At 38.7% G+C, this 24,104-nt stretch overlaps 1 protein-coding gene across 7 annotated transcripts in view; it reads left to right on the forward strand.

The window, feature by feature from the left end:
- MITF (melanocyte inducing transcription factor) overlaps positions 1-23,535 on the forward strand; it is a 223,759-nt gene extending 200,224 nt beyond the window's left edge. For 4 of the 7 annotated variants that reach the window (XM_029244479.1, XM_029244484.1, XM_029244481.1 and 1 more), the window contains exons 6-10: positions 2,653-2,770; positions 5,499-5,573; positions 11,061-11,136; positions 14,687-14,834; positions 19,968-23,535. In XM_029244479.1, the coding sequence (XP_029100312.1) occupies positions 2,653-2,770; positions 5,499-5,573; positions 11,061-11,136; positions 14,687-14,834; positions 19,968-20,369 (819 nt within the window). In that variant the 3' untranslated portion in view covers positions 20,370-23,535. The remainder of the gene's footprint in view (positions 1-2,652; positions 2,771-5,498; positions 5,574-11,060; positions 11,137-14,686; positions 14,835-19,967) is intronic. The other 3 variants (XM_029244480.1, XM_029244485.1, XM_029244483.1) reach the window with 1 other exon arrangement.
- Positions 23,536-24,104: the final 569 nt, after the last annotated feature.

The raw sequence follows: 24,104 nt of genomic DNA on the forward strand, positions 1-24,104 counted from the left end.
CGAGACTTTCCTTTTTGTAGAGTCAGCAAGCTACACAAAGTGCCTTTCTGCTCCTGTGCCTGGCTCAGAGTAGGCGCCCACAAAATTAAATTTTCCCCAGCAAAATATTCCAGCAGACGCTCCGCTGCCCACTCCTAACCAGCAAGTATTGGAAAAGCAGCCGGAGCGGGAAATCTTTTAGAGAGCTCTCCAGAGGGTTATCAGCTGCTTTTTCAACTGGAAGTAATGAGGTTTGACCTCAGTGGAGTGCCCGATAAGGCGTCTTGTTATAGAGATTTTAATTCATCTCTCTTTTCAGTCAGCACTGCTGTCAGTCCAGGCAATCTTCTCTGCAGTTTTTAACCCCTTCCCAATCCATTCCTTTTTGGGTTTCCCCCACTTCCACCCCACTTGTCCATCCATCTCTCTCCCCCTCTTGGGTTTGTGTCTCTCTCTTCCTGTTTCCATCCTGCCCCTTGTGTCTTTGTCTCTGTCTTACTCCTAGTTTTTGAGTTTTTCACCCTCTTTTTCTGTGAGTCTGCATTTATTAAATATATGTACATATAACATCTTCCTTTACATTGTGGTTAGAAAATATATTCTTGTCCTGGAGAAGCTTATAATAGAAGATATATGTTCAATATAGATCCAGTGATGACTTCGAGGGTATTTTTTAAAAAGCTAGTTGCATTTATCACTTGCCTATTGTTTATCTCTAACAAATTATCGTAATAACACAATTACATGCTTTGCATACAATTTGCATATGAAGCATAATACATATGATCTATATTTCTCGAGCTATGGAAACAATTGTTTTTAGCTTGTGGCGTTGAATCTGAAGTCACATTCTTGGTTTATTAATACCTGGTAGTTCTTCCCAAATCTAAAATTCCAGGATAGGAGGATAGAGCTTTGGAATCTAGAAGGGTTACCAGATGTCATACCAGCTTGTAAGTTTTGACTCTCTGACTGTACAGTGCTGTATTGAGACATTTGAGCACCTTTCACTTTGCTGTATTAAGTTGGACAAGAATAAAACTGAACACACACAGGGCAAGGCTGACCCTGAGAAGGTGACCTATTTCGTATAAAACCACTAAGTGAAATGACAGCTAATAATCAAAGTCACTTTTTTTTTTATCAGTTCCTTAGCTAGATGCCCTTGAAATGTGGTTCAAGGGCATTTTACATTATCACAATGCATTGTTCATATGCATATGTATAGTAAGATATGTGTAATCCATTTTATGTACATGATTTAGATGCTGTCTTCACAAAGGAGCAAAAGACTGAGTGGAGAAGAGGGATGTGCCCTGCTGATCTGTCTGTGCTACCTGCCCCCAACCCCAGTTATATCAGAGCAAATGTCATATTAACGTGTTGGAAAATATCTTATTCTGTGCACAGCCTGCCCCCATCTCTCTAGCTAGGAGTTTAAGTTCATAGAGTATTTATTTAGAAGCCATGATAGGAATACAATGGCTGATGGCTACCCATGAGGGGAAACACATTTGATTCTATATTTCATGGTATAATTTCATCTGTATGTTAGTGGTTATTTGAAAGAGTGAAATGTGTTGTATTGTGGTACAGCCTTTACCAGGTACCTCTTGATTACTAAACAGTTTAATCATACTTAAATGTTATCTAAATTTACTTTTCTCAGATTCAGAGTGTATAATCAAGTAAGGGAAGGGCTGAATGACATAAAATCTCACCTGGTAATAATAGTTACAGAAATTATTTAAGTTAAGCTGGAAATGGGAAGTGTCTGCCGTGGAAATAGTGAAGCCACCTATTTCCCAACAATTAATATTTAGAACTTTATTTCAGGGAGTGGCAAGAGGAAATGTCTTGGATCTCTTTCATCTACAAAAACGGGTGCATCAAACTCATGACAGTGAACTAGTTACGGGAAAATGCATATGTTGCAAAGGGAACTCATTGTTGGGAAAAAAACAGGTTCATTACTTGAAAATATTCAATTCAGAACAAGAGACAAACACTCATAAGATAGTTTAGGAAAGCTAAATATTTCTTTCATTCTTTTTTTTTCAAACGTAAAGTTTTATTCTTTTATGAAAGCCAGTGGGCTCCCTCTTGTGGCTTTGTGAAAGATTTCAGTTTCAAGGAAAATAGCTTTTTAGCAGTAAGGAAACCACTTCTTTTCAAATAAGAAAACACTGTTAATTGCTTTTCCTTATAAAGAGAGAGAAAGAAATAAGGGAGAGAGGAAGAGAAGGAAGGAAAAAAGTTGACTTTGATGAAAAACGTGATTTGGTAACAAAGCCATGCCACATATAACCCTACCTATAATAATAGACAATATTTACTGTGTGTCTTCTATAAGCTACTACATGTGCTAAATAATGAGTTCGCACGTTATCCTTTGTCTCCATGCTCAAAATAAACCTATAAGCTGGGTAGCAGACTGATTTTATGGGCGTGAGATTCTGCCTCCTTTCCTGTCAGTAAGGGGAACCCCCTAAGGAGACCATATATCTGTGAATGAATGAAAAGGTAAACATCTCATCTTTTCCTATGTTAAAAAATATCTTTTTACATCAAACCATTTCTTTTAAATAAAGTCTGGAATAGGATATGGGTTTTAGCTGAATAACTTAGGAATCGTTCAACAATTCATTTCCGTTACTCTTTCTCTCTCTATAGTTACCTGTCTCTGGAAACTTGATTGACCTTTATGGGAATCAAGGCCTGCCACCACCGGGCCTCACCATCAGCAACTCCTGCCCAGCCAACCTTCCCAACATAAAAAGGGAGCTCTCAGGTAAATACCCAGCAAAATCTCTTACTAGAGATTTCCTGTTAATTTTCTGGTAAGCAAAGTTATCCAAATAGTGACCTCCAGAAGTATTTCCAACTCGCAGACATACTTTTTTAGGTCTATGCAGTGGTTAAAACATTGAGCCATATTTTAAGATAGAGGATGTATCTTTGAAAATCTTTGTTTCCAGTATTTCTTGAGATACTGGGAATCAGGCTTCTGTAACTCCATGACACCCATTATTGTGTCTATGGCTGCTGTCCCCTTTGGGGTGAGGGCAGCAGGCAACACTTTCAGTTATGAGATGTCTCTCCCCATCTGGTGTTTTCCTTAGTTGCTCGGCCCCTAGAAACCTTTGAGTTTGAGAACCCTGGTCTGAATTTTCCTTTGACACACATTCAAGCCCACAGTTGGGATAGGGTAAGAATATATTTCTTACATCTTCAGATGCCTCCTGTTATTTTTGCTGTATCATGTGCAAAAGAGTTATTACACGGAGTGAAAAAATAAATCATCAAATGGAGCAGTGGGTATCATTTGTTCTTGAGGCAAGTGTGAAATTACCTATTTCTCCATTTTTGTTTAACACTTTAGGGAAGGCATTTGGCCATTAAAACATGATGAAACTGTATTAGAACTGGTATTCCAACATGCTGGGTTTTATGGCCTTCACCTCATCCCCCTTTTTGTTATTTGATCCTTGCATCCTACAGGATTGGGTGAATAGACTGAGACTGTGGAATATAGATTTGGTGCAGAAAATTCCTCTTCTGTTCAAGGGTGTCTTGAAAAAAAAAAAAAACTTCAGAAAATCGTGGCAGGAGAAAGAATTTTTTTAAAAAAAATCATTGATTTGGTTTAAAAAAAGATGATTAATTAATACATAAAAACCATCAAAAGCCAACAAACAAGTAGATACTGTACAGGAAGGAAAAGTACAATGAAGTCTTAGAAAAGATAGCTAAATGAATCTGTATTAAATAATGGTAAAATATGGTTAGAGTGATATGTGTAAAGTTCCTGAGTGCAAAGTAGAGTTCTGAATTATGTATATGATTGTTTCTTCAAAAAGAAAAGAAAACAACAGAAGCTGGGGGTAGGAGGAGGAAATGGGTGAAAGGAATATACATTTATTAAATTTTTAAAAAAGGCAGATATAACAGACAATATACTTCTAGAGTCACTGGTATCTTAGAAAATGACCAGTACAGATTGGACAAGGGTAAAATGGCAAGAAAAGGAGAAAAGGAACAGGAAATGAGGTTCAGACCACTAATAGTTTGGTAGGTAGCCTAATGTAGACAAAACAGAATAGGCTTGGGAGTCAGCAAATCTGACCTAAGAGGAAAAAACGTTATCTTTATGAAGTCCAGTTTTCCCACCTGAATTAGGGTCCAGTCAGGAAGCAGAAACCACACAGGGATTGGAACAGGGAAGCTTTAAAATAATTATCAGTCATGTACAGGCAAGCAGCTACTAAGAGAGGAAAAAACTAAAGAATACCCTAAGGCTGCAGGGGAGTGCCCAAACTTGGAAGAGAACCCTCCTCCCCAAGGCCAAGAGGCCAGCCTCAGTGGGAAGGATGTGGTTGCTGCCACTAGATGGCAAAGGCGTTCACTGGTTGCCTTGACCAGAGTTGGTCCACAGTTGGTGGATTGAGGGTGACAGGCAGAGATCCACAGGGTGGGGTGGGCAAAAAGAAAACAATAAAAAAGTTAAGATACTGAAGTAGAGGGTGTGTGAATAAAAGCTGCCTGTCATGCTTCTATGTGAGAGGTAAAAAAAAAAAAAAAAAAAAAAAAAAGGAAATGATTTGGATTGATCTTCCTAACTGAAATAATTCAGCTTCTGAATTATTCATTTATGTATCTATCTATCTATATAAATACATATAATAATAGCCATATAATAAATATATGCTATAAGTAATGCTGAAAAGATTTCTATTTTGAAATAAAGTTCTGAAATGATAGTGTGACGTTTTGGATATCACTTCTGAAAAGGAAATAACAGAGGTTCCTGAATCCCGGGATTAGTGAAATAACATTTTTTTTCTTGTTTTATTTTGCTCTCTGTAAGGTGGAAAGTAATCCCTTATCACAGAGATCTCACCAGAGTTGCTCTGCAAATAGACTTTTCCAAATGGAGTTGCCACTAAATGCCTCTGTACCCTATGCCTATTTTTGTTTTTATAAACTCAGACTAGTACGTAGTTGCCCCTAAGAGTCATTGAATCATTTCATTCTAGCAGGTTCTGACAGAACCTGGCTCCAAGTTCTTAAATAATGAGTTCATTTCCATTAATCAGTTAGAGATCCAATTTGGAAGCCTCTCGGCTTAGTTTTCATACCTTCGTAACATATCAAAGAAAGACTGAAAAGATCTATTGCCTGAAAAGAAAAGTTGACTCCTGATAATACACTATGAACAGCAAATTCCCATAGTTTCTAGTATTTATTTTTTTCTTATTTGTACGTGTATGTTTACAGCCTGTCAGACATCTTTGTTACTGGTCTTTCGCCATTCTGTTAGAAGCTGAGTTTTTGCATTTATTTGATACATGTTGCTTTTGGAAAAAAATGCAAGCCTTTTAAAAGTCAGAAATTTTAAAACCCTATTTTTATTCAAGTCATATAAGTGTCCATTGCTTTAGAAAATAGGTGTTTTGTAGTTTACACTATGGTGTGCCTTGAACAATTCTAATTTCTAATGACTTCATTCACATGCACAGCGCATATTTTTCCCACAGAGTCTGAAGCAAGAGCATTGGCCAAAGAGAGACAAAAAAAGGACAATCACAACTTGAGTAAGTTGGTTTTATGTTCATTATATTGGAGTCCATGTTTCCCGTTATATCAAAAAATTTCCAGACATTTTGGAGGAAAATTGGTTTCACCTGTTAAAGGTACATTTTATGGAAGAAAATTGTTTTCTGGAGAGACCAAAGTATATAATTTTCCCTGTATTTTAATCTCAGATCAAGTTGAATCACACACACACACACACACACACACACACACACACACGTTTTCAGTATCTTGAGGAGTTTCTTGTTTTGTTTTTTCGGGGGTTTTTTTTTTTTGGTAAGAGGGAGTCTTGATCCCCACCTACCCAAATGTAAGTTGCTCACACTGGAACTTATTTAAAAAAGGGGATTATGGGATCACCTTCTCCAGTGAGATTTAAAAGAAAAAAATTAAACATCTGGAGGGGAGTCATTGGGTGACATGAGGAAGCCTCCTAAATTTCTGACTTTACCTGTGACTTAAAAAAGAGGTTTTCTAACATTTAAAATTATTTTTTTTTACATGCTTAATTTACTCTTGGTCACATCTTTAAGCTTTTTCCTATGAAAAGTTAAGATTTTTTGTTTCATAAACAAGTGAAAGAGGCTGAAAATAAAAAAGGGATTGGGCTTGGAAGTAGAAAATAGTTTGTGTGTGTATGAATTTCTCATCTCTTGCCCCCATCCTCTTTTTCTTAAACTGATTTTTAAGGATATAAGTTATGTATAAATACTTTGTCCTTATAAAAATGATAGAATAAGGCCAGAGTTCTCTGATCCCTAAAACTAATCATTGTTGGGTTTTTTTTCAATTTGCTGTTTGTCTTTCCAACCTCTTTCCAAGTATTTAAGAACATACACCCTTACACTTGCATGCAGAGGTTATAATAGAATGGTTTTGTGTATGATTTAACACAGACAGTATCGCATTGTCTGTATCTGTTACTGCCTGCTTCTTTCGTCACCAGTATGTCCTGAAGACCTTCTGCTGTTATTCATCTAGATCTATCTACTTTTAAAAAGCTGTTGCATAGTATTCCCCAGTGTAACTTGTGATATTTCATAATCCTCCTACTGCTAAGTGTTTATGTTGTTTCTAGTTTCTCCCTATTATAAACAGTGTCACAGTGAACATTTGCAGACATGCCTCTCTGTGTACAGGGGAGTTTGTTTCTCCAGATTAAATGCTAAGAAATGGAATCACTAGGTGCTTGGGGGAAGGAGGTTGTGTGTGCGTTTCTTCTTTCAATAGATCCTGCCCTTCCCAGTTCCTGTTTCGCTTAGAAGAAGCTTTCCTCATCTTTTAACCAAGAGATTTCAACTAATATTTCTAAGTCTCCTCTGGCTTCAAAGTAATTTTACTGTAAGATACTTCTTCTTTTAAAATACCTTAGAAATGAGATAATGATAATTTCTCCTAACTGAAATGTGGAAATTAAGTTGGATGTTGTGAAAAACATGATCCGCCTTTACTTAGTCACCTAAACTCTCAAGTTCAGGGTTGTCAGTAAAGTGTAAATATGATCAACTCTGAGGGCTATAAAACAACCTTAAGATCTCATTGAACTGTTGGAAATTAATACTCAAGTTTCAATTGCCCATTGGCATAGCTTTTCCTCTTCTAGGAATTTATCTTGTAAGAGTCCTTCCCAAAATGGGCAAAAGAATACATTCATTTATTCACTCATAGCTACTTTTTGAGCCCCATTATGTACAAGGCACTTTTCTACAGAAGTGAACCAGATAGACAGGTCTCCCACCCTGAGGAGCTTCCATTAGAGGCAGGGGCAGACAGAATAGATGAGCGGTCAGATACACGCAGATGGTTTTTACAGCATAGGATAAGTACTGTGATAGGAGTAAAAAGTACACGCGAGCATTGGCAAAAATAGTCATTATACCTTTGAAAAAGAGGGAGAAATTGGAAATAGTCTAAATATTCATCAGTAGAGGATTTGTACATAAATTATGGTACATCCTTATGAGGGACACTCAGTGCCTCTTAAGAAGAATGGGGTTGATCTGTTTTACTTGTCTACAATGTATTACTGAGTGAAGAGAGCAAACTGCAGAATAATATGTATAGGGTCCAATTATGTAAAAAAGAAAACACTATATGGGTGTGTGTGTGTGTGTGTGTGTGTGTGTGTGTGTGTGTGTGAGTAAGAAGATCTAGGAGTCAGCCTGATCATTGACAGTTTCCTCAGGCAAAAAATGTTGGGTGGTGTAAAGAGTTTGCTTTTACTTTTTTCTGTATACACATTTGCATGTTTTGCAAATTTTTGCAAGCTCATATCACTTTTATAATTGGGGAGGGTAGGCACTGAATTAAAAATAAAATGCAGTACATACAAATGTTGACGATGAAAGGTGTCAACAATATGCTGCTGAGTGAGAAAAGATAGATGCAGAATGGTTTTTAGTGTAATTCTGCTTTAACAATGTCATTCTTTATTCAATACATAGTTGTTGGGGGCCTACTGTGTGCTAGGCTCATATAGGCACTCGGAATGCCTCAATGAATAAACATACAAATAAATAAACAAACAAAAGTATGCAGATATTAGATGGTATAGAGCTCTATAAATGAATGGAAGAAAGAAGTATGTAGATGTTAGGTGGCAGAAAGTTCTTTGAGGAGACATAGTGCAGACAAGGGGGTCAGGATGGGAAGTGGTGGTTCACTCCTAAACAGGCAGTCAGGGAAGGCTCATGGGTAAATTTGAGTCACCTCACTTGAGGGAGGTGAGGGCAGAGCCATTCACGTATCTGCGGGAAGAGTGTTCCAGGCAGGTGGAACAGCAGTAGAAGGTCCTAAAGTGGGGAGTGTGTCTGGCTTGGTTGAGGAAGAGCAAGGCCCATAAGGCTGAGGGTGGGGGGAGCACAGGGGAGTCACCGTAGAAAGTGTGGTCACAGTGGGAGATGAGTAGAAATGAGGTCAGAGAGGTGGGAGCCCCCAGATCCTTGGAGGATGCCTTGAGGACTGGGTTTTTGTCTAGGTGAGAGGGGAAGCGATAGGAGGGTTTTCAGCAAGAGATTGACAGGCTCTGACTTATGTTTTAAAAGCTTCTGTGTTGTAGTTAGACTAACGGGGGGTAGGTAGTGATGGGCATGGGTGAAGCAGAGATACCACTCAGGAGGATTGCAGTAATCCAGGCAAGAGATGATGGTGGCTTCTATTCAGGTAGCAGTGAAGGTTTGAAGTGGACAGGTTCTGGCAATATTTCAAAGGTAGAGCGAGCAGATTTTGATGATGGATCAAGTGTGGGATGTATTGATAAAAGAAATAGAGGTACAGAATTGATGCCAAGGTTCTGGCCTAGGCAACTGGAAGGATGGAGTTACAGTAAGTGAGCTGAGAAAGCCCGTGGGTGGAGCTTTTTTGTGTGTGTGTGGTACGCAGGCCTCTCACTGTTGTGGCCTTTCCCGTTGCGGAGCACAGGCTCCGGACGCGCAGGCTCAGCGGCCGTGGCTCACAGGCCTAGCAGCTCCGCGGCATGTGGGATCTTCCCGGACCGGGGCACGAACCCGTGTCCCCTGCATCGGCAGGCGGACTCTCAACCACTGCGCCACCAGGGAAGCCCGGTGGAGCTGTTTGAGTGGGGAAGACCAGGAGCTCAAGTTTGGAATGCTGGGGCTGCCTGTTGGACCTCCATAGGGAGACATCTAGTAGTCAGACTTATGAGTCTGGAGTTCCAGGGAGATGACTGGGCTGCAAATACAAGTATGGGAGTCATCAGTGTATATGTGGTATTTAAAAGCATGAGACTAAATGGGGTCACCCGGAAGTGAATGTAGACCGAGTAGAGTCCTAAGAACTGTGTCCTGGGCGCACATCTAGGCCACGTGTGTGTTTATTCTTAGAACATAAAAATAATCACAAAGGATATATAACAGATTTTGCAGTGGTGGTATCTGGATCATTGGGGATTTTTATTTCATTTCATGTGTTTCAGTATTGTTTGTTTTTTTATGATTATTATATGCTTGGAAAAAGTAAGAAAACATGGCATACTTCAGAGTTTGGGGGAAGTTAGCTAGAAGATCGGAGGTCCAAAAATTTCTTCTTCAGAGCCATTTAGCATCACTTACTGTTTCTATTTTATAAAAGTCTGATAATAAGACAGTATTATATGTAACTGATTCAATCATAGAAATAATCATTCAGCTAAGAAAAAATGCAATATATATTGAGAAAGTAGTGAATAATATTATTTACCTAAGTGTGCACAATATTAGTGAGTTAAATATAAATTAGGTTTTAATATGTGTAACGTAAAATATTAATATCTTTAATCCAATTTATTAGACTTTAAGTTATTTGGAATTTATTTGTCAGACTAGGTAAATTAAAAACATTTATTAACTCATATGCCTACTGTTTCACCCTCCCGTGAGAAGATGATAATTTAGTTGAACATACAGCTGGATTTATAAAAGAAGAATGCCGTTAGGATGCATGGTACAGTTAAAGATGCTTGACTTCTAGGATTATTGTATTCAGTACTGTCGCCCCTGGACACGTCTGCCTGTTGAGCACTTGAAATGTGACTAGTCCAAATCGTGGCATGCTGTCAGTGTAAAATAGACACAGGATTTTGAAAAGTTAGTACTAAGAAAAGAATATTAAATATCTAATTTATAAATTTTTATATAGTTTACATGTAGAAATTATAATATTTTGGATAGATTGAGTTTAATAAAACTATTAAATTACACCTCTTTCTTTTTCCTTATTTAATGTGACTACTAGAAAACGAAAAATTACATATGAAACTTGCATTATATTTCTCTTGGGCAATACTGGGCTAGAGGAGGGGTTTTTGTATGACCTGTAGCCTAAGAATGTTTTTTACATTTTTAAATGGCTTTAAAATATCAAAATGAGAATAATATTTTATGATATGTGAAAATTATATAAAATCCAAATTTCAGCATCCAATGTTTCTTGCTAGTAAACTAGATACAAAAATTGTATCTAGTTAATATTACTACATTTTGAATTCTGTTAGCACAAAATTTGTGGAAATCTGTTTTCTCTCTTGCTGTGTAAGTACCTAATAATATGCTTAATTTTGCTATTTGGCCCACAGAGTACTCACTATCAGGCCCTTTGCAGAAAGCTTGCTGCCCCTGGTCTGGAGGATCAGGGCTGAGTACAGGCTGTTCTCCACTTATTGCTGGGTGTCCTTGTCAGGTCCCCAATATCACCAAGGTAGTTTTGTCATTTGTAACTGAGGATGGTAACTCCAATTTCAGGAGTTACTAGAGTCAAATGAGAATTTACAGTCTCAGGGCTTCGTAAATGATAAAGCTCTATACAAAGCTAGCTCATTTTTTAAAGGGCTTTATCCTCAGTACCAAAACTAGGAGAATAACCAGGAAATACAGATTCGTTTCTGTTGTCCTGACTCAGCAGAATTAACATGCACATGCCTTTAATGAGATATGCTAAATGCATACATGTCACCATTACTAATAGCCCTTTCCTGTGCTTTTTTCTTGAAGTTGAACGAAGAAGAAGATTTAACATAAATGACCGCATTAAGGAACTAGGTACTTTGATTCCCAAGTCAAATGATCCGTGAGTACAATTGCATTGTATATTTTTTTGTACCTTAATGTTTTTTCATATGTTGCAAAAAGCACACAGTTATAAAAACTAAAGAAGTACTCCCTCTCCTTTTGTTCCATTTGTGAATACTTCTTACGCCTTTCTTTTGAAATCTGAAATTTCGAGAGAAATGAACTGAAATTGAAATCTGAAATTTCAAGAGAAATGAACTGAATTGTTCAAAAGTATTATTGGACATGAGCTGTTCAGCTTTGGATGTGAGGAAGTGACTTCCTGAAATCTGAGAATCCTTGGCAACTAAACACCGAACTACTAAAAAAATTCTTTTTATCGGTTCATGCAGGACAGAGATTTCAGTAGCTGATAAAGCAAGATTTGTTAGCTATTTGTTTGCCAACAAACTCATACAATATCTGTAGGCATGGAGAGCTGATATTGGAGATTTCAAGTTTAACAATATTCAGCAGACAAAAGGTCAATTTTTTTCCCAAAAATTACATGCCCTTTGTTTTACCAATCTAGGAAAAAGAGTAATTTTTAATCCTCTTATAAGCACAGGTCAGCTAATTTGGATTTCAGCTTTCAGTCTCTCATGCCACTCTTTCAGAGATAACGGTTGTAAAGATAATTTTCCTACCAGCAATGTCAGCAAATAGGACAACAAATACACAATTTTTATCCATTAGAAATTGGTCCATTTGAAGTAAGGGGCTCGAAGATGTATACATTTTAATGGCTCCCACAGGCAGTCTATGGAATTAGCCTTTGAATATGACCTTTTAGCTACCTAATAAAATGTAAAGATGAAATCAAGCATTATTCATGCAAGGCTTATTAAATTTGCTATTCACATTATTGTCAGGGAATTTGTGACAAAATAAAATAAAACCATTGGCCATTCTAAGGTGGTTTTGATGAATGTTCAAGCGCAGTCTCCATCATCAACATTTTGCTTTCCCAGGTTTCAAGGAAAGCTGTTTTGAAACTCAAAACATTCAAAATCTCAGTTCTGCAGCACAAATGCATCCTACGAAGGGGCTGTGACCTTCATTTCCTATAGTCAGTCTTGCATGATAGTTGAAATTGAATTCCCATTTTCCTTTTCTTTATCAGCTTTCACTTTTTAGCATATTCTTTTAAACTGTAGCACGTGGATCTCTTTAGCAACATATTATGAAATTATGGGGCTGCAGTGAAAGCCTCTATTTGCATATCTTCTTTCTCTGTTGTATTAGAATACTTGTGTGTTTATAATCTGAACTGATAACAATCTTTAATTGTAGGCATTGTTTCAAGATGAAATGGACTGCAGTCTGTATGGGGGTTTTACTATACCAGGTTTCTGGAACAGACTTTGGGGCTGCTATAGTGACATAGTCTAGCTGATCATGGTCTCGGCCCCATACCCTCTCCTGCCCTAGAGTAGATCTGCTTTTATTGACTTATATATCAGGGATCTGTTTACACTTTTGTGTAAAACAAGGGTCGCTCTCGTTGCAAAAAAAAAAAAAAAGTTTGAAAACCCCAAAGCATAATTGGTTAATTGGGTCTCACAAGGAAGTAAAACCCAAGAAAACTGGTTGGAATAGTCTCTTCTTAAAAACGGAGTGGCTGCTTGCCTGTTTCAGTAGTGGTCTCTCACCTTACTTGCCTAGTGAAGGCATCTTTCATTATAATTTTATTTCTCTCTGGCGACTGAAGTTTCTGTTGTTTTCTTCTTAGCCCTGAACATTAAGCGGGTTGGTTTTGTGCTCACTCCGAGTATCTCAGGACACCTCCCTGGGTTGCCATCTTTGGTGCCCAGACCCCAGGGATCAACCCCTGGGAATTCTCTGGGGGCTGTAATTCAGCATCCCATGCGAGAGCTTCTGTTTTGTTCTTCATCTAACCCATATGAGGATCAATTACTTGGTGGCTTGTTTTAATGGCCCTCCATTCACACGTCCCAGCTGATACTTCCAATCTCCTTTTAGCAGCTACAGATGGTGGGGTAGGAGGTTTTCCATACATTAAATTGTTTTTGTTTTCATCATTGTCATTATCATCATGAATATTTTCTATAAAAGAGCTCAGGTTAATTTAAAGCACTATAAAAATATTACTATTAGTTATAATTCTATTCTTAATTGTTTTCTGGGGTGCTCTAAACTTTTCAACTCACTTTTACCTACATTTTAATGGCATTCTTAATGTTCTCATATAGGAATACAGTAGCGCGCTATAGTGTTTAAAAACTGAAAGGCACCAAGCTCAGGCTACCTGGGTTTGAATTCCAGAACAGTCCCCTACTGGATGTCTGACTTGGGGAAGAATTCTCATATTTCATTTTTCTCATCTGTTAAAAAAAAAGGGGGGAAGGAGGACCAGAATATTCTTACCTAGTCTAGTTGTTTTAAGCACTCAGTCACATAGGAGGAAGAATAGTTTAGGGCATGGGGTCTGGCACCAGGTTCTCCAGGCTTCCCAGCTGTACCACTTCCAGGCTGTGTGACTTTGGGCAAATTACTTAACCTCTCTGTGCCTTTGTTTTCCAGTCTGTAACATGGGGATAATATTAGTGCCTACCGATTAAGGTTGTTATGATTAAGTGAGCTGCAAAGCACTTTGAAAAGTACCTGTCGTGCAGTAAATGCTGTTTAAAGATAGCTATGGTAATTACCACATTGAGTCCTTAACACAGTGCCTGCTCCACTGTTTGAACTGCATTCTAAACTTTTCCCAGCATATTCATATAAAGTGCCTCCTTTGATTCTGACAACATACCTATGAGGCTGCTCATACAAGCATGGTATCATTGTTTTGTTTTTGTTTTTGTTTTTGTTTTGTTTTGTTTTGTTTTGCGGTACATGGGCCTCTCACTGCTGTGGCCTCTCCTGTTGCGGAGTACAGGCTCTGGACGCGCAGGCCCAGCGGCCATGGCTCATGGGCCCAGCTGCTCCGCTGATCTTCCTGGACCGGGGCACAAACCCATGTCCCCTGCATCGGCAGGTGGACTCTCAACCACTGTGCCACCAGGGAAGCCCGGTATTGTTGTTTTGTAGATGAGGAGGCGGAGATCGGAGAGAGGTTGATATTGATGGGAATATTCATGATAAAACCCAAGGATGCCATTTTTATGCCGCATACAATTAAGTAGTGAGATCTCACAGGATTTTTTTTTAGTCATAGCTTATTCTGTCTGAGTGGGTTAACTTTTATAGTCCTAGAAATCTGTAACTATTGAATATAGTGTTGAAGAGTATTGACTTTGTCATCAGCAGACCTAAATTTAAGTCCTGACTCCACCTTCATGTAGCTCTGGGACCGAAGACAAGTTGAATCGTCTCTGATTCAACATGTGCACAACGTCCCTCTGACTCCAGGCGCCTGTCCGGGTGAAAGAAGATAACATAGAAGTTACAGGTGGACGGTGTCCAGCGAGTTGCCAGCACTCAATGAATGATAGCGATTCTCAACTTCTAATGGTTACCTCGTCTTTAGAAACTGAATGCTCTAAATATTGAATTTTCACGGAGCCTTCAATCCTAAAACGGTCTGTTTCCTTCCATTTTCATCCCAGAGACATGCGCTGGAACAAGGGAACCATTTTAAAAGCGTCTGTGGACTATATCCGGAAGTTGCAACGGGAACAGCAACGTGCTAAAGAGCTTGAAAACAGACAGAAGAAGCTGGAGCACGCCAACCGGCACTTGTTACTCAGAATACAGGTACCAGGCGTGTGCAGGGTGAAGGTGACTACATGTTAGTGACTTGAAGATGGGAGAAGAAGTATAATGAGCCATGAGGGAGTTGATTTATGTGATCCTAATACAGTCTGTACTCATTATTTGTGGATTCCGCTTTGTGATTTTGTTTCCTCGTAAAAATTTATTTGAAACCCCCAAATCGACACTTGTGGCGCTTTCACGCTCATTTGCACACGTGTGCAGCCTGGCAAATGTGACTTGGCTGGTGCGTTTGCTTCTAGTTAAGGTTGGGCAAGGCGATGCTCTGTCTTCTTGTTTCAGCTCATACTGTAAACAGGTGTCCTTTTTTGCTGTCTATTTAGTGCCATGTTTTTCACATTTTTGTGGGTGTTTCGGGTGATTTGCTGTTTAAAGTGGCCTCTGAGCATGGCCCTGAAGTGCTTTCACATCTTCCTAAGCACAGGAAGGCTGTGATGTGCCTTATGGAGAGAAGTTTCATTCAGGCATGAGTTGTGGTCCTGTTGGCCTTGAGTTTAATATTAATGAATCAATGATATGTAGTAAACAAGGTGACTTCAAACAGCAACACACATAAAACAAAGTTACATGTTGATCGGTTGGTGAAATGTTGTGCACAGATGCTTGCAGGACCCTAATCCTCTGTTTCCTCCCGGAACAATGGTTCGGCATTCACTAATGCAGTGTTCATAGCAACTCTGTAGCACGTCTTTGGCCATTCATGCTCCTGTGACAAAAACACCATAGACTGGGTGGCTTACACAACGAACATTTATTTTTCACAGTTCTGGAGGCTGGGAAATCTATGATCAAGGAACTGGCAGATTTGTTGTGTGATGAGGGCCTGCTTCTTAGTTCATAGATAGCTGTCTTCTTGCTGCAACTTCACAGGGCAAAAGGGGTGAGGGACCTCTCTGGGGTCTCTTTTCATAAGGACACTCATCCTATTCATGATGAGTGTGACCCGCTTGTGACCTAATCGCCTCCCAAAGCCCTACCTCCAAATACCATCACATTGGGAATTAGGTTTCAGCATATGAACCTTGGGGGGCATAGACTTCAGTCCATAGCCATAAGTACTGCAAATCTTGAGAATTGAGAATAGTTGTTAAATACAACGATGCCTTAGTATTGAGTGGGGTGCAGTCCATGGTCAAAGCTCACGTTTATAGGGAACCTGGGACACCCAGAAGATCTTATCATCAGGGTATAAATTTTAGATATAGTTACAGATAATGAAGTTATACCATATGTATCTTTAGCTTACATACTCTTAGTGGGAGAAATACTATTTTAATTATACATGTAATTCATCTGTCATTCAATTTAAGGAGTGTACATACCAACGTAACCATGAGCTGGGGGAATCCCTGTAATATCAGCTCCTGGTGCTTCGTCATCACTTGGCTTTTCATGCTGAATATAAAGATGCAACTTCCTCTGGAGCTGTCTTGAAGAAGAGAAAGAAAAACTGACTCCTTGCTAATGACTAAAGGAGTTGGCTAGGGTTATTTTAATTTACTTGCTGACTTTGAACACAACCAACCCGTAAGGGTCGATGACGTTGTATCTTCTTCTTAAGTAGATGGACCCACTTATACCCAGTTTCGCCATAGAGCAATGGTTGTTTTTCAGGTTTCCTATGCAACTAATTATGGAGCGGCAGTGTAGAGTATATGGCACTTCAGAGACTGCCTGGTGGTGGTTATTCCCCGATGATGAACTTATTTAACAGAGTAGTTTACTTCTGATTTCCAAGCTTGTTCATACCCCACAACACTGTTGACATTTCTAGATGTCACATCTCTCATGTCATGGCAGCGATCTTCAGCCCTGGGTCAGAGAGGCAGAAGGTGGTTCTCCTCTAGGGGGTGCCTTTTGGAATCTTGGTAGTGAAATAGAGGTTATGTGTCATTTGAAAATCCCCCTTCCCTGCTTTCTCTTTCTTTGGCTTTTGCTGCTTGTTTTATGTTCCGTCTCTTCAGTAATCAGACACGGGTCTTTAGTCTCTTGTACTTAGTATATATACCTATTTATAAAAGCAACTTGTACTAATGCGTCATTTCTTTATACAAATAATAAAATACAATAACTGTTTTGAAAGACAGGCTAGGTTTTGTTTTAAGGTTTCAAACGTATGTATTCGTGTGAAATACGAATACCGTGAAAAATATGAATTGGAAGTTGCATGGTGACGATGTCTTGGGTTTCTTCCAATGTCAGTGAAGCAGCCTTTAGAGCTTCTGTGTATCATGGAAAACATTATTAATTAGGAAAGCTGTGCTGTGCAATGAGCCTGAGTTCTCTAGGTGAGATCTATCACATTATTTAGCAATCTAAGTAACACTTTATTCAGCTGGTAAACATTTTAAATTAAACAACAAAAGATTAGAGTAAGATGGATGCCTCTCTTAATCCAACTCTTTTTTTTTAAGAGACACTACACTTGTGAGAGCACTGTTCTTATTATGTGGCGTAGACTTACCGTTGTGCATGTGTTCAGCTTGGGCCTAAGGGGTTCCTTTCATTTTCACCCTAAGTGATACATGCAAAAATGTTCACAGGATAAAGAGCATGAAGCCTTACTATCACTGGGACTGCAATTTTATTAAGCAGCCCAGGGCTTTGAAATGATGCCCAAGGAGACTTGTGTGTCTGGAGACTGTGTGAAGGAACATGCATATACTGGTGTGACATCTCAGGCTCCCATCTCTTGTACTGCATCTCGAGGAAGACCTTGCTAATCAAACATCCTTTAATACAGGCTGAGCACAACTTTTCAGGAACATGTGTTTCTAGGCTTGTGGGCAACGGTTGAAAGGTTGTGTCCTGTTGGAGAGTACATTTTCCCCTCTCATGACGCAAGGTGACTTGCTTCAAATGTATATTCTGTTATTTTTATTGTATCGCAAACATAGGAAGATGGTATTGGCTTGTAGAAGCAAATTGCTCTTCAGGATCAATTGGGGTCTTTACGGTTCATTGTAGGGGGGTGGTCTAGGCATACTCAGAAAGGGAAAAGGAAAAGAGCTTGTTTGGAAGGTATTTGAAATGAGGCACTGGGGCAAGTCTCTGACACTCAGGAAGTGAATTAGGCACCTAGGGCTGCCATTACAAATACCACAGACTAGACAGCTTACACAACAGAGATTTATTTTCTCCCAGTTCTGGAGACTAGAAATCCAAGATCAAGGTGTGGGCAGGGTTGGTTTTTCTGTGGCTTCTCTCCTAGGCCACCTTTTCCCTGTGTTTTCCTATTCTTGTGGCTTTTCCTATGTGTATCTCTGCGTCCTCATCTCCCCTCACCGATATTAGATGAGGACCTACCCTAAGGATCTCATTTTAACCCAATCACCTCTTGAAAGACACCATCTCCATGTACAGTCACATTCTGAGGACCTGGAGGTTAGGATTTCAACATAGGATTTTGGGGAGGGGACACAATTCAGTCCATAATAGGAAGGATGTGAAGAAAGTGTAGGAACACATTGAGCACTTTCTTGTGGAATTAAAAAAAAACAAAAAAACTCCCTTTGCCTTGATGAGATGGGTTAAATGATGCATCCCAAACTTCAGTTACTTGTATGGAATTTTCATAACTTTGGCCATTACTACTCAATCTTTATTAGTTCCCAGTGCCCTTAATATCTTAGTAACTTTTTCATTGCACCTTAGACCAAAAAAATACCTACCGTTTCCTTGTTAGGTGCTAACAACTTAGTAGCCATTTGAAAATATAAAACATATAAATTGAAAGAAAAATCACATTTTAATTTTATTTTTAAATAGCCACATTACTTACTAGGGAGATATGTGTGCCTGTGAGGCACTGCACAGCTTCTCCAACCTTGGAGTCAGATTGGACACTGCCACCCTCCTTTCCCATTCCACACTGATTTTCATGCAGGAGTTGTTTTTTTCTTTTTTTCTTTTTTTCTTTTTTTTTTTAATCACAACAGCTACCTGAGACCCGGCTTTGTGTTGATATGCTGTGATGGAAACAATGTAACACAATCTAATACTAAAACTATAAAACTGTCTTGAGTTTGATCATTCTCACAGTAGAGTGCATTCCCCTTGAAACTTTAAAAATATCCCCAGTGTCCTGGGAGTTCATTATAGTACCCGTAGATATCTCTGCATAGTGTAGGGAGCGTAGACCTGTACTATTTAGTGATTATTTTCCTTCAGTCAGCTCACATTTTGACATTTTATTTTTACATTTTTTAACTTCTCCTCCCTGTTAACATTAACATCTATGAGAAACTGTCTCTGTATTTCATACATAATAAAATCCATATACAACCTAAAAATCATTTACTGTATTACCAGTGATACTCTATGTACTTTAAGAAATATGGTGTTTATTAATTTGAAGGAGCAAAAAATTTTTATTTTAACAATTTATTTTTTTGCAAATGTATGATTTTTTAAAATTAATTTATTATTTATGTTTGGCTGTGTTGGGTCCTTGTTGCTGTGTGCGGGCTTTCTCTAGCTGCGGTGTGTGGGCTTTCTCTATTTGCGGTGTGCGGGCTGCTCCTTGCGGTGGCTTCTCTTGTTGCAGAGCATGGGCTGTAGGCGCGCGAGCTTCAGTAGTTGCGGCGCACGGGCTCAGTGGTTGTGGCTCACGGGCTCTAGAGCGCAGACTCAGTAGCTGTGGCACACGGGCTTAGTTGCCCCGCGGCATGTGGGATCTTCCCGGACCAGGGATCGAACCCGTGTCCCCTGCATTGGCAGGCGGATTCTTAACCACTGCGCCACCAGGGAAGTCCCTGATTTTTTAAAAATATTTTTTAAAGCAATTTTAGGTTCAGAGCAAAATTGAGCCGAAGGTGTGGAGAGTTCCCATATACCTCCTGCTCCCACAAGTATATAGCCTCCCCCAATATTAATATCCCCACCAGAGTGGGGCATTTCAACACTAGATGAACCTATAGTGAGACATCATTATAACCCAAAGTCCCTACTTGGCATTAGGGTTCACTGTTGGCGTTGCACACCATTTGGGTTTGGACGAATGCATAACAACATGTAACCGTCATTATAGTATCATGTATTCGTACAGTAGTTTCACTGTCTTAAAATCCTCTGTGCACCACCTCTTTAAGTTTCTGATTTTTATTTTACTTTTAGGAACTTGAAATGCAGGCTCGAGCTCATGGACTTTCCCTTATTCCATCCACGGGTCTCTGCTCTCCAGATTTGGTGAGTCGGATCATCAAGCAGGAACCCGCTCTTGAGAACTGCAGCCAAGACCTCCTCCAACAACACGCAGACCTAACGTGTACAACGACCCTGGATCTCACAGACGGCACCATCACCTTCAACAACAACTTTGGAGCTGGGACCGAGAGCAGCCAAGCCTATAGCATTCCCACGAAAATGGGATCCAAACTGGAAGACATCCTCATGGACGATACTCTTTCTCCTGTTGGCATAACTGATCCACTTCTTTCCTCGGTGTCCCCTGGGGCATCCAAAACCAGCAGCCGAAGGAGCAGTATGAGCATGGAAGAAACCGAGCACGCTTGCTAGCAAATTCCCCCTGCTCTGCATTCCCACAGACTGCTTCCTTTCTTGATTAGCAGATTTAATAATTTACCTGAAGGGGTTTTCTTGATCATTTTCCTTTAATATGAAAATTTTTTTTCATGCTTTATCAATAGCCCAGGATATATTTTATTTTTAGAATTTTGTGAAACAGACTTGTATATTCTATTTTACAACTACAAATGCCTCCAAAGTACTGTATGGTAGTGTACAGTATCTGTGAACTGCATTCACCCCAGATTTTGGCTTTCAGAGCAAGAGGATTTTCGCATCAGAGAAATTGCTGTCCGTTTTTATTCAGGGGTAACTTGGTTTGCTATTTGCATGCCTGTGACTTCCTTGGAAATGAAATGTAAAGTTTAACTGAAAGAATGTAAAGCAACGAAAAAAAAGAGAAAGAGAGAGAGGAGGAGGGTGGGGAAGAGAAGAAGAAAAAGAAATCCATACTAACACTTTTCCATTTTGTAAATGTATTGATTCATTGGTACTGCCTTAAAGATACAGTACCCTTTTAGCATCATTTAGTCTTTATACTGCAAACTATTTAAAGAAATACTATATTCCATAAAAGAAAAAAAATGCAACCATTTTCACGTGTATTGTCTGGTTAGAAAATGTAACTGATACCTTAGGTGCAACTGAAATTGAAGGGAGATACAGCCCAAGGCTCTGAAACATGGGGTCTCATCTTGTTCTCATTCATTCTGTGCTGTGTTACAGTTTTCCTCATCAGTGAGTGTGATTCAGTTTTTCATAAGATATATTTTATTTTGAAATGGAAATTAACGTCCTCTCAAAGTAAAATGTTGAGGAGCACTGAAAGTTTTCCTCCTTTTTTTTTTTTCCTCTTCAATTTCGCTTTTGATAAGAAAACCAAACTGGGCACATTTCTAATTGGCTTTACTATTTTTATTTTTAAATTATGTTTTACTGTTCATTTGATTTGTACAGATTCTTTATTATCATTGTTCTTTTCAATATGTTTGTATTAATTTGTAAGAATACGCATCTTAAAATGGCAAGTTTTCAATATTTTTACAACTCACTGGTGGTTTTCCGCATTCTTTGTACACACATGAAAGAAAACTTTTATGCAAGGTCTTGCGTTTAAAGAGAGCTTTGTGAATATTTTGTATATTACAGTCTCACTCAGAACTATTTTCCACACATTTAAGCTGTAGTATAAATAGGCTAAAACCGGCTTTCTAGAGAGAAACAACTTACATATTTATTTTTAGTGACATAAAACTAGCAATATCCTTGGAGAATGATACCATAGCGTTAATATGCCCGTTATGGTCGTTGAAATTGGGGTTTATTTCAGCAAACCTGCTGAACGGTTTTTAAAGAGAGAAATACTGTATTGGCCAATTACTGTTACTTGGTAACAATGTTTTAACAAACAGCAATGTTGTAAAGTTAGTTTCAGTGCATTATCTACTTGTATAATCCTATGCAATAACAGTAGTGTTACATATATTCTATCAGGCCTAGATGTTTTATAGAGATGACAAATGGTGTTAAGAGGCAGGCTGTTGAATGGAGTTTCTCAGTAGCAGCCTACAATTGAATAGCAAGTGGCATAAAGCATATCCATTCAGAATGAAGTGCCTTAAATATAGCAGTAGTCTCTAGCACTGACTGAACTGTAATGTAGGAGAAAGTTTCAAGATGGTATCTATAATCAAGAGGAACGTGTAGCATGGTGCCTATGTAGACAATATAAGAGCTTCCAATTTTCCTTCATATATTTTTAATATGAAATATATTTTAGTGACAGAGTGCCAACTTCTTTCATCAGGAAACCTTATTCAGGAGGTATTTTGTGTGTGTGTGTGTGTGTGTGTGTGTTTAAAGAAAAACAGTTTAAATGTCAACTGTGAATTGGTGATGGATATTGGAGGGTTCAGACAGAAGGACTGTCAGATGTATGAATGGATGGCTTACGTGAAAATAATCAACCGCATAGTTACCATGCACGGTGGGCAATGAGAATCCTTGGAAACATTGATGATGCTATCAGTTTTACAGCTTTATGACTTAAGGGGGTAGGGAAAATTAGTTCCCATTCTTTCAACCCCCTTAATTGTACAGCTCTTTTCCTAGAATAGTGATGCAAATCTGCATGAACAGCTAATTGTACCATAGTGTTCATTGATACAATCATAGCAGTGTCTATTTTTCTCTTCATATTTATATAGGGGGAGGGGAGCTGGGCGCAAAAGTCGAAGATCGCGATGGTATGATGCTAGTTTTCCTTAGCTGATTTAGAGAGTTCTTAAAAATAGAGCAAGTTTGACTCACCCATGGCCCAGGGAATTTGGCCAGGGTTAAGCCACCTTATAGAAAGCTTTGTGGAAAGAAAGCATGGCATCTTGTACCACTGCCCTGACGCTCGCAGCTCCTGAGCTCACCATTGCCTGCTTCTCCATCTCCTTCTTAACACAATTTCTGGGAGGGGGAAGGTGAGCAAGCTCAGGAGAATGCTGCAATCTCTGGGGTGGTTTTATTTATTTCTTTTTTGCCAACTAGAGTGTGGATGCGTTTTAGAGACTAGCTAAGCCAAGAGGCGGTGGTTTGAGCTCACTGTTTGTGGCAAGGAGAATGGTCCACACCACTCCCCCCATTCCTGGGTGCAGAATTGTGACTTGGGGTTGGGCCTCCGTATGGAGTGACCAAAATGCCAAACTTGTCCACCTGCCTCTGGGTATGGCAATGGAAATACCAAACCTTCTGACTTTGCCAAAAACCATACAACCAACCTGGTCATACATAGGATGACAAAGTTCTTTCTGGTTGTTTTAAAATACTAAAGCAATAAGAACAAATAAAATACATAGGAAGTTAAAAGATATAAAATAAAGCACAAAGGAATGCACTTACTAATATTTTTTTTAAATGCACTGGGGAAACGTTGATGTTGATAACAGTATATAAAAAAATCCCTATTTCTTGAAAAAAAATGACAAATGACTGTCTCTTGCGGACGCTTGGTACTGTAATGTTAATACTAGTCACCTGCTGTTGGATGCAGCAATAATTTCTGTATGGTCCATAGCACTGTATATTATGGATCGATATTAATGTATCCAATGAAATAACTGAACTGTTGTTCTTGATAGCCTCATTAAAGCATTTGGTTTTTCACATAGTGGTGGCCAGTTGTGTTTAGTTAATGCCAATTTTGAATATTTTTTTGCTTTATCAAAAAATAGGAACACATATTTCTTCTGACTTAATGAATAACAAATTGCATGAAAAAAATTTAAATGTCAGTAAGTATTTTTTTTTCTGAATGCCACTCTAAGATACTACTTTTTGGTTTTAAAGATTTTTGATTACTTTATGACTTGCACTGAGATGAACTATAATTATGCAGCTTTTCCCCCCCTCTGAACTTAGGGAGTTTTAAAAGTCCCAAATGCCAAGAATTCATTTTAGATATAGGAATTTTATTTTAAATGTTTCAGTGAGAGGTGGCTTTACAAAGAGAGAAATTGTCAGAGAAACTCTTGCATATTTACGAAAAAGGTACTGGGTTTTTAAAATACAAATTTGTGATAATGAAAGCTTAATATACCCAGGTTGCCAGCTTCTCGCTGTTTTTTCTTTTAATTTTTTTTAAATACAGTACTTAAGAATCATTTGATAAATGTTGGATTTGAATTGGGAAGTGTCAGACAAAACATGTCTTTATTCCCTAGCTAGACTAGACCTTAA

Source organism: Monodon monoceros, unplaced genomic scaffold (genome assembly GCF_005190385.1).
Source record: "Monodon monoceros isolate NGI ecotype Baffin Bay Population unplaced genomic scaffold, NGI_Narwhal_1 Super_Scaffold_3, whole genome shotgun sequence".
In the NCBI taxonomy this organism is placed as follows: domain Eukaryota; kingdom Metazoa; phylum Chordata; class Mammalia; order Artiodactyla; family Monodontidae; genus Monodon; species Monodon monoceros.